At 44.6% G+C, this 11,849-nt stretch overlaps 1 protein-coding gene across 1 annotated transcript; it reads right to left on the reverse strand.

Moving 5' to 3' along the window:
* Positions 1-66: 66 nt before the first annotated feature.
* On the reverse strand, positions 67-11,007 carry fzd6 (frizzled class receptor 6). Its single transcript, XM_079753227.1, has 8 exons — positions 10,873-11,007; positions 9,377-9,849; positions 5,427-5,623; positions 4,587-5,163; positions 3,525-3,944; positions 2,839-2,987; positions 2,039-2,524; positions 67-1,849 (listed from the first exon to the last, which is right to left on the reverse strand). Exons 2-8 carry the CDS (start codon positions 9,560-9,562, stop codon positions 1,687-1,689), a joined length of 2,178 nt encoding a protein of 725 aa, XP_079609353.1. The 5' UTR covers positions 9,563-9,849; positions 10,873-11,007; the 3' UTR covers positions 67-1,686.
* Between the last annotated feature and the right edge of the window lie 842 nt (positions 11,008-11,849).

An 11,849-nucleotide genomic window follows, 5' to 3' on the forward strand; every position in this document is an offset into this window, starting at 1 on the left:
AAGTTGTTTCACTAATTATGAATGACACAACAATACACGTTAACACGTTATTTTATCTTAATTTTATTATCCAATAACATTTGTATCAAATAAGAAATTGGCATAGGCCTATTTAGGCTAAACAATTGAATGAATCATACATAGGTATAGGCCTATACATTTTTAAAAACAGTAAAAAACAATATAAATGAAATCAACTCTCGGTAAACGGACTTAGGGCTATCCATTGTCATAGCCTTAGGCTTACACAAGTTTCAAGAATATAATTCCCTTTAATTGCGTAAAAATACAATCTTACTTGTACTCCCAAATGGTAAATGTCTGCCATTGGGCCAATCGGTTCTCCATGCGCCAAACTCTAAAAGCACAGACAATTAAATACTGGGTCATAAGCAAATATTCTGACTATTGATGAGATGAAAGAATATGGTCTGTAATTTATATAAATAACTCATAAACAGCACCACCCAGTCATTTACCTATTTGAGACCATTGCAAATGTGTGATTTGTGCCTCGATATACACAGTGCAAAGTGATTTAAAATGTTTTATTTTTATTGTATTTAACCACTAATATGTAGCCTATACCATAAAAACATATGACCAGAAGCAATTTCTCCCAAGCAGTGTATGTTCTTCTACAAATGCCATAAGTGTAAAGTAGAAATTCTGGAAAATGATTGGATCACAAACAAGGGCGTAGGAACCGGGGGGGACGGAGGGGACGTGTCCCCTCCAATATCGGAGACAGGCGCATTTGTCCCACCTAAAAATTATACCGGATCTGTCAGGTTTCCGATGTGTCCCCCCCAATGTTAAACTCATTCCTACGCCCCTGATCACAAATAAAGATGGGGGTGTACATAGCATTATAGAAAAAGTTGAAAAGTTGAGTTAACTCATCTCAACTCAGCATCATCTCGAAATATGCATGTAGAATCACGTAAACAAGGCATTTTAAAAACAGGATAGAAAAGGTTTCAGACTACATTTGCTAAACATTCTTTTCATGACACAGTTGGCTTTTAAAAAAGTAAAAAAAACTACTGTCTTGCAGTTTGATTGGCAACAAAAGGACTTCCTCACCACGACACCCAGTGTAAGACTTACCCAGTGAAAGAGACGTGCATATCTAAACAATACATTATTTACATATATATTGCATTTTTTCACTACAGCTTGCAGTTACATCGACAAAGTGTTTCTATGAAAATCCCCAAACAGCTTTTCATGTGTTCTATGAAACAACTCTATTGCTTGTTATATAGAGAACAAAGACAGGCCGCACACAGTGGTAAAGCCTTTTGTCTTAATTGCACAATAAAGCTAAGTGACACGGAGACACCATTAAAAATAGAAAATTAACATATACCAGCAAACGGCCCTGAATGAACCCTTGAGCTGAGCTAAAACCATGCTTACTAATGACTGACTGTGACCTAAACGATTACAATAAAAAATAATGCTAAAATAGAATAATAATAAAGTGGTTATGTTAAGACACAATGAGATCCAAGTCTGTCACAAACAAATGTGCGCAGATAACAGCTGGCGCTTGTAACAGCTTTTCTAAACAAAAATACAGTAGATTGGTTTGGTTGTTTGGTTGGTTCAATGGTCCGCTGTCGGATGGATGGATTGATGGATGATGGATGGATGGATGATGGTTGTGGATAGCTTGCCGTCTCAGTAGCTACCATCCTTGTTCACCTTGTCGTCCTCCTGTACTTGGTGCACCACACGGGAGGAGGAACCTTTGGCACTGCCGCCGTGTGATAGGTTTAAAGCTGGATGATGCTGTCCACTGGGAAGCTGTCTGGCCTCTGATAGGTCACTCCTGGGAGTTATCCTGGGAGTCCGACACAACACATCAAAGAGGTCAATGTTATTACACTATATGTACTTCATCCCAGGAAAGAATTGTATGTGTGTCTTCACTTCCCCATCAAAAAGAAAGTCTTAAAATAATACTAAGCAAGAAAAGTTTGTCGTGTACATTTTGCACTTAAGACCAAAGTATTTCCAGTGTCGGACTCACCTTCCGTCTGGGAGGCGGTGGAAGCTCTCCGAGTGGCTGCTGACCTTGCCGAAGCTCCCGGCCTTGCCCCGTCTCTCCCCCGCCTCCCTCTCTTTGTCTCTCTCCCCCCCGCGCCGGGAGCCTCGGCTGGAGGCCGCCCGGTCCAGGTGCTCCCTCCTCGGATTCTCAGAGGTCTCTGAAGACCCCCTGGGGTCCGGGAAGAGCCCCGGGGCCAGGGTGCTCGGGCCGCCTCCGGCTTGTGGCTCAGCGGCGTGGTTGCGGTGGCCGCGGTGGCCGTCCATGGCGGGGTTGGCCCCGGCGCTGGAGGCAGGGCCTGCGGTCGCGTTGGCGGGCACGGCGCCAGTGCTGGTGCCCATGGACTTGGAGATAACCTTGAGCTTGTGGGAGCTGGGCTTGTAGTGCTTCTTCTTGTGCTGCACGCGACTGTTGTGCTTGAGGAAGAACTCACACGACTCCTGCAGCACCCGGCGACTCTCGCTGATGGGGCTGTGAAGTGCAGACACACATTGAACACGGGGGTGATGGGGCTCAAGTTATTCATATAAGAGAACAGTGGTGGTCCTGGTCTTGAATCGCTTAAGTATCTGTGTTATTTTTATTGTTTACTTTATCTAACCATTGGCCTGAATTATTTAAATGATGCATTACTTCTTTAAAATAGCATTTATGAGCATAAGTAGTTTTCTTTTCTTTTAATTTAACTAAGCCATTGGTGGATACAATAATACAGCTCAGTTGAATACAAATACAGCCATACTACACTTTTTGTGTGGTGGTGTGTGAAAAAGTTGCCCTCTTACTCTCTCTTGCGGGTGCGGTTGAAGAAGAAGGCCCATTGGGAGCAGGTCTTCTTGCTGCTGACCCAGAACACGCCAGAGATGCCCACCACCAGGGTCATCACGTACTTGACCAGGAACAGAGCCAGGTCCGGACGGCTGCTCTCTGTCGTCTGGGAACAAAGAGGCCAAACACGAATGGCAACATTTTAACAGAAACCTTGGGACCTGAAGTGGGTGCCTGTGTGTGTGTGTGTGTGTGTGTGTGTGTGTGAGTGTGAGAGTGTGTCTGTATTGCTCAGACACTTGCCTAAATCGAATTTGGAAACAAACTGCTACAAGGAGTCGGACTATGTCATCAGCCTTTGTTTTCTCACGCATGCTCTCACTTCCACTGGTTGTAAGTTGAACCAAAACTCCCCATTTATTGTGCACAATACCCATTCGAAGGATCTGGCTACTACCTGGTACTTATTCCACCCATAACCCTGGATAAACAATATTGAATTAATTGGTAGGAATGTATCAAGCATACAAAATCTATTTTTATTCCTGTAACCTACGTCTAGCATGCCCCTGTATCACAAAATCACGAAATCTGGGCCACTTTCCAATCAAAGTAAACTCTTATTATTATTATTATTATTATCATTATATTATATGCCCCCCCCACACACGATGTCCCCTCCTGAACCCCCCGCTGGGCCCACCTGATGGGCGCAGGGGATGCTGTACTCCTGGCAGCGGTCGTTGATCCAGGTGCTCTCCCAGCCGCGGCGCTGGCTCTGCTCGTAGGTGTAGCAGGCCAGCAGCGTGAGCAGCGGCGCCAGGTACAGCGTACTGAACACGCCGATGCGGATCATGAACTTCTTCAGCTTGCTCAGGTTGCGCTCGTCGTGCTGGATCACCTGCCGCACGTTGTTGAGCGACACGATGCCGGCCAGCAGCAGCGAGAGGCCCACCAGCACTCCGGCGCACAGCGGCGCCAGCACGAAGTAGCGCAGGGCGTCCAGGTCGTAGAGGCCCACGAAGCACACGCCGCTGATGCTGTCGCCCTCCACCTTGTTGAGGGCCAGCAGCAGGACTGTCAGGACCCCCGGGATCCCCCAGGCCGCAGAGTGGAACCACACCTGCGCACACATCATGGCTATGCCGTTAGCACAGACAGAGGAAAGCTAGCCCTCTGTAGAGGGGAACCACACCCGGCCACACATCCCGCTAATGCTGTTAGCACAGACAGAGGAAGGCTAGCCCTCTGTAGAGGGGAACCACACCCAGCCACACATCCCGCTAACGCTGTTAGCACAGAATGCCTGCTTGATTACTGCTTCGGGAGTAGTCGCTAGTTTAAGGTTACTTATATGCATAGTTTTAGTAAGTATCTGTTTTAATTATACATTTTAATAAGGTAGTACTTATCTTCAATATGTACTCATGTACATAATATGTGTAACTATTCAAATGTTACTAGTTACTAACAAAATATTAATGCAACGTCTATTACCGCTTCTCGTGGCTCAGCCAGTCAAGATGAGCACAATATAGATCTCCCCTTTCAGAAGCTTCTCCTCTCACCTTTCTACTGCAATGTATTTCATAATTCATAATGTTGAATTATCATGTATTTAGATTCATTTTTTAAGCACTTTCAAAACCAACTATATGGGTAGCATTACAGAAACTCCTCTCTCAAAGTCTTTCCTGGTTTCCTTTTCCTCTTAAAACCTCTCCCCAAAGTGAAATGAATCCAGCGAATCAAAGAAGCCACGCACCGCCTTCTTCTCGATGGCCTCACAGCTCCACTTGGGCCCGGCGGCCAGGAACCAGGTGATGGTGAGGATCACCCACCAGATCATGCCGGCGGTGGAGAAGAAGTAGAGCAGCATGAAGAGCAGGGAGCAGCCCTTGCTCTGGGAGCCCAGCACCACCGTGTCCAGTGCACCGGGCTGCGTGGCCGCCGAGCACGCCGCCGTGCCGCCCAGCAGGAAGCCCAGGAAGTAGATGAGCGACACGAAGCTGTAGCACACGGCGTAGAAGATGATGGGCCGTTCGGGGTAGCGGAAGCGCTTGACGTCGATGAGGAAGGTGAGGAAGGTGAAGAGCGTGGCGGCCAGGCAGATGATGGAACACACGCCGATGAAGCTCTTGGCAAACTCCAACTCGTGGGGCGTGAAGTACATGTTCTGGCAGGGCGGGGCGCAGTCGGGGGAGGCCAGGAAGTGGGAGCCCTGGCCCGGCTTGGTCTTCAGCTGCAGCGGGCACCAGAAGCCCAGGTCCCTCTTGGTGGATGAGGAGCTCTTGGCCGTGGTCTGGGGAACGTCTGAGCCACTGGAGCTGCATGTCTCCAATCTGTGGCAGCAAAGCAGCAAAATGCATACGACTATTCACTGAGTCGTCATCGGACAGAAATCTAGTTATATACTAACTATATGTGACTAGATCTTGTAAAGACGACAAAATCGAATGCAGTTAATCAATGTTATGCAGGTAAGGGACCAAAAACATCTTTAAGCAGTCAAAGACACCATTCCCTGTGCACTGATTAGTTCCGGTTTTTGTGTAGTATTATTTGCAGTGCACACCCCTCACCCCGGCGGTGCAGTGTCCCCTACCTGTCACACTGCAGCTCCGGCGGCCATGTGACCTCAAAGGTAGTGATGAGCTTGTTGCAGTCAGCGAGCACGGCCTCACACTGCTCTCTGCACGGACGCAGCACATTGGTGCCCTCTGTGCACGCCGGGATGAAGGCCTGGCAGAGGAAGTGGTGCACGTCTGGAGAGCACTGTAGGTTCACAAGGGGCATGAAGGGCTGGGGGAGCACAGGAACATGGTTAGCAGGGTTACACAGAAACAATAAATCGTTTATTTGTGGCAATATGATATGTATTGCGATGATGTTAATATTTTATTTATATTACATTTTTTGGGTGGTTTAACGTAACGGTTTAGGTTCTACAGGTCTGCCTCTTTTTTTTTGCGACCAAATAAAGCAGAACATAGTTGATGCAAAGTTTGTGACTAACATTCTATTGAATGTTTTTACAAAAAAACGATTTCTGAGTTCACCTGACAATACAAGTATTATGGAAGCAGAGAATCCTAAATATCACCATTTTTCCCCCCCCAAATCCCTTATGAGGATCTGTTCTATATAAGAGCAGTTCAGCTCTTGGTGTTGGGTAAGAGAGCAATGAAAGTAAGATGCTTTTGATACATCCTACGTGGGAGCTATGAGTCATCCTAGCATCTTAACCTCAGTGCTGTGCAGTTAAGCTTCCTTTCTTCCTGCTCCCCCCTCTGGATAAACCTCCAAGCGACTATGTACGATCATAGCTGACGAAAACAAAACTGATGAACCGTCAATGGATGAACACAATGGACCACTTCACTGTTTGTCAAGAACTATATTACTCAGAGTTTTTGGATACCTGTTTAGATTCATGTTAGCTTGTTGAGTCATTGAATATGGTAACAATTAATATCATTTTCTTTGTCTTAAAGCTTTTGTTTATTGCAAAAAATAGGATTTATAATCACATTTTTGAATTCCACTGATTACTTTCAAAACAAACATCAAGTTTGTTCAAGGACACATTGAAACCATTTTCTTTGCTTATCAGCCAGAGCTTGAGGGCTTTGAGGAAGCCCTGGTCTGGATTTTCCAACGTTCCAGGAATGGGATAAATGATTCCATGTTGTGGAATATCTTCCAAAAGCAGCAGATTGAAGCTGTGAAGGTTTCACTGTTTCAATCTGTTATCAATCAGCTCTGAGGAAGGGGAAGTTGGAAAAACAACAATGAGCTATTTACAGATTTTTGGTTGAATTTGCCCACGGCTTTTACGCCTGGAGACAGTATGGTATGTGTAAGTGTATGTACACCTCCAGTAAGCAGTTGCTGCTGTGACCTGTATGAGAACATGGAGGCGCCTCAGTGTAAGCATTACACGCTACATCACCCAGGCTAACTAGCTTAGTTAACAAACCCAGCATTTTTGACTCAATGTACAATGTAGGCTAGCATCCCAGCATGATGTGAAAGATTAAATGGTCATCACACACACACACACACACACACACACAAACACAGAGTTAATCTTCTTCCTATTCTACATTGTGTTCATCAACAGATGTCCCTGACCAGGGACAATCCTGCAAATATGTTTTTAAGGACCAGCACAAATTATTCAGGGGAGAAAGGCAGAACCTCCCCACGGTACTGAAGCCCACAGCCGGAGTGGCTGAGCTCTGAGGTCCCAGTTTCCACCCCACAAAGGACCTCATTCAAGGGCCATTCTGCAACCTCTTCCGTTACAGCAGCGTAGTGGAGGCGCACCGCCCAAGTGCAGGGGCATGGGTCTGTCAGACAGGAAATGGACGGCTAAATAGCTTATCGGGAAAACCACCCATCCGTGGACCGCTAGACGACAAGAGGCCTGGGTTGATGGGTCCATTCCAACCGGTTGCCACAGTATTTGTTTGCTTTTGAATATACAGCATGGCCCAAAGTTTCAAGTGTATTTAGTAAAAGTATTGTTGTATATACGTTTGCCCTTTTTTATCCAAGTTCAATTGCTAAAAGGTGTTTTACACATCAAGGGCCTATCATTCTGACAGTACTTTATGAAGCTGCATACTGTTATGATGAACATAATCAACCACAACAGCACAATGCTGTCTTCTGACCTTTTTTTTTTTTATTCCTTCCATTTCAGGAACACAAATCCATACATCAAGCGAATATATCTGCAAGACTGAGCATATTACAGTTCGTAGTTCATCATGAGAAATACATCAAAATCCAATCGTATGGAAAGCGGTACATCAGGATTCCGAATGATTTGTATGCACTCCTACTAAAGTTATACAAGATAGTAATTAAGAATCATTGTGGAAACAATGTAAGCGCCAATGATTAGCTTTAAAAAACATAACGCTCATGGGTGTAAGTGTCTACAGCTACACACACACACACACACACACACACACACACACAGGCTCTTATGTCTTGTAGAAGTCAGAGAACTCCACTATTCAATGTCCGTGTTCGCTGCTTTCTAAACGGTCCCTGGCTGTAGGCCCACACAGCCTCTCTGGGGGTCTGACAGCCCCGCTCTCAGACAGAGGGCGTCCTTGTCTTGCTCTGCTGTGCAGGTCCCAGAATTCATCCGAATGAGCTCTGCCTTCTCCTACAATCCCCGCGTTTTATTTGTTTAGTGTCATCGGATGGATCAGGGCTAGGAGGCAGGAGTCGACTTACTCCTCTAAGGGGCTAAATCCTCTGCAGAGGAGTTTTATTCCCAAGGCTGCAAGGATTTACCTTTCTAAAAACGACAGACATGCATAGAAACTTTTTATGTGTTTCATGCTGCTGTCTCTCACAACCTAAAAGTCTGTTTGTATATCATGCGACTGTAAAATAACTTATTATTTGAAGGACAGTATCTGAATGTATTTTCACTATTTTGGCTAAATGTGATCTCAATTTCGTTGAATTTGTGTGGACCTCAGTAAGACTAGCAGCCTACAGCATTTAACGCTGATGGGTAAAGGGGAATCTTTTAAAGGACTTGTTTCTTTGAGCACGTTTTGATAGTTGGAAAAATAGTAGAAATCTAGATAGAGGCATTGGGAAGGTCAGCCCCTTTTCGAAACATTTTACAGATTTCTGCTACCTGCTATGATAACCCTCAAAAGTATTCTTTGAGTTCAGCTCAAGTTGAACATATTCCTAAGGTTATGAATCAAAACCATAGGGCAATAATAATTGTGGCCACATGGTCGGTATGTTTTGTGTGCTATGTATTTCAATTGAGGATGGTGTGCCTGCGCGCGTGTGCGTGCGTGCGTGCGTGCGTGCGTGCGTGTGTATGACAGTCACCTTGGAGACAATACTTAGCAGCATTGTGTACAGGGGGGAAATGAGTGAGTGATTATGTGAGCGAGAGAGAGGGTAAGAGACAGAGAGAGAGAGGGTAAGAGACAGAGAGAGAGAGAGAGAGAGAGAGAGAGGAGGGGGGTATAGAGTGTGGTATGCAGGCTAGGCTTTGTGTGCGACTGGGTGGGGTGTGTTCCTCCTCCCCTTCCTTCCACCAAAAAAAATGATAATCAAAGGAATCCCACAACAAAGCCGACGGTGTCCCTGTGGCTGGAGGTTGCTGTGAAATAAGAAGACACTGTACACCTCTCAGCCAGATGTTCCACAAAGAATCCTTCGGCAGATCACTCTTCCCCTCACATGACTGAACAAACAACAGGCGCCTGTAACTGAACCCTGGGCCCGGTAGAAATACCAGGACACAAGATACAGTCCCAGTCCACTGTGGTGGAACTGGGATCAGAAGCCACAGCACGGATAGGCTTCATGAGCAGGCCTCCCTCCTTTCCCTGCTGGGGGTATATATAAGATGTGGTGGAAGTAACAGCGTCATCATTGGATGACATTGTTATTGGGCCTTCTTCCTATCGGCTTGATGAACATTCACGACACAAAGACGGGAAACTCAAGAGTATGTACAGTGTACAGTACTGGTCAGGGTCAGGAGGTTCTGAGTGCACCTACCTCCATCTGATTGGCTGCGACGTCCTGGTCATAGTGCTCCATCATGTTGGGGAAGAAGGTCATGTTGTAGGGCATTCCAAGGCAGCGTGGCACTTTGATTGGCTCACAGGTGAACAGGCTGTGGGCGTGGCAACTTTTGGCCCAAATTATGGCCACGCACACCCACAGCGTTCCGGGCGTCCTCATCGTAGTGGTTGGTTGGTAATGTGGTCTGAATTTGTATTATTACGATTATGGTTTTCTCGACTGGGACACGTGTCTCCTGGGCTCAAAATCATAAAAACTTGGCCTGAACGTTGGAATCGGCTGGCTCAAACTTCCATCCACATTCCTGATGCCCCGGGCTCGTCTCCGTGGAGATGTGAGGGTCGGCAGCAGGTGAACAATACCCATCAGCCCCCCACCCCCACCCACCAACCTCCTCAGTCAGGTCACTCGGGAAGCCTGGCTTCACAGTTTGAAGTCCCACAAACCTGAACAAAGAAAGTGATTTGATTACGACTCTATGACGATATTTGAGGATATGCAAATCCAATACACAGTAGCACACTAGACTACACTTTTTGGTATGGCACTGTGCATAAAAATAAAGAGACTTCACTTAAATATCTCTGGTCTGTTAGTCTATTGAGAAACATTCAGAGAGATTAAATGTTTAGATCTTGTATGATGATAAAGTGTAAGCAATATTACAGGGTGTGTAATAACCAGGTGCATGAAAGTAGTATAATTTCAGGCGTGTTGCTGCCAGTTCCACAATCAGGTATCAGATCACATATAACATTTTATAAGCTATTAAGCCTAACCTTGCCATTCCATTGTACACTGTTCTTTTCGAAAACTGGGATTGATCTAACTTTAAAGGGAAAACATGTAGGAAACTGTGTTTATGTTTATAATCCTTTGAATAGGAACTGCTAACTTTATAAATAAAAAAGCCTGCTGATGCATATATAGAAACTCTCTGCTTATATAGACTCCATACATTAAAGTCCATAGAAAAGGCTTACGTTACTCTATTCGAGCCCACAGAAATATTTTGTTCTCACTGTACGACATTTTATTTTAACTAACAAAACAACGTTGACACTGACTTATAATGTCATAGCTATAACGCGTGAAGAATACAGTCCTGATCATAGTGGTTAACAATTCAAACACATATGATAAAGCCAATATCTTATTCACCTCATCATCATACACCATTTGCACGCAATATGCTTCTAAGGCACATTGGCAGTAAACATATGTTACAGCTGTTACTGTATTCATTCACTTTAAATACACAACAACAACTTAAGACACATGATATACACGTATTTTAAGCATGATAGATATTCCCAGATGTCTGACAACATTATCCCAGCAGGTCGGAAACCAAGTTGGGGTGAAGAGAATAGTAACTTAGACCTGGCCTGGTCGTCCTGGGACAGGCCCAGATCAGCGTCGTTTCTTCAACAAAAGTTTAGTCTTAGAAAAAGCATACACAAACTTACCCTCGGAATCCCAACAGAAGAGCCGACGACTACATGGGTACGTTTGAAAATATACGATTTTTTGCGGATCTGGTGCCGCCGTGAAAAGGTTTTGTGGGACAAACATAGAGTCCCTCCTCCGCCTTTCCTCCTCCGTCTCCTGAGTGTGCGGTTGTCACACAACACTGCAGGTCAGTGAATGCAAGGTGTGCAATAACACGATATAATTAAGAAGAGATGTTTAAGGTAAAACCTAAAAATAAATATAATTTTCTTTTCAACCAAATAATTGTGCTATGAGCTTTTTAGGTTACGCATTTGTTGCGCTCTGTTAAATGTGGAATTTAGTTGTATTGCATTTCCTACCATCACCGATAGCAGGCGCCATGTTCTCTTTATGCTGTTTAAAAAGCACCAAGGAAGAAATCCTGTTGGTTCATGCATGGACATACCTCTAGATGGCAGTGACCAGATGTTATTCTACATAGACTGTATGCAGGATTGTTCAAAAACAAAATAAAACATCAATAGATACATTTATAGATACACTATTAAAAAGCAAATTCAAATTATATATTAAAAAACATGTATTAAATGTATAATAATATAAATTTGTAGTCTTTGATTTCAAAAGCATCTATTTGCAGAGCAATAGACATACAACACACTTGGATGTGCATTGCAATCATCTGTGTTTGTCCATTGATTCCAAAATGCTTCTGAAAATTTATCTAGAAGGCCATTTTAATTTATTCCTGGCATTTTTTCTTCAACATGCTGTAAGTCAGCCTTTTTATTTTTTTATTTTGGAAATACCTTAATTATCCACACGAGGGCGCTGTCTTGGACCAGACGGCAAGGAGTGGGGAGGCGGGGTTACAATCTAACAATTTAGTTGTTGGTTGCTGTATCCAATAAAGTGTCCCAGTGTGCTGCAAAATGATTGACGCGCTGTAAAGCCACATTTACCTCGGAAACCTACAGGCGTGTATTGCGCC

Source organism: Pollachius pollachius (assembly GCF_949987615.1).
Source record: "Pollachius pollachius genome assembly, chromosome: 1".
Taxonomy (NCBI): Eukaryota; Metazoa; Chordata; class Actinopteri; order Gadiformes; family Gadidae; genus Pollachius; species Pollachius pollachius.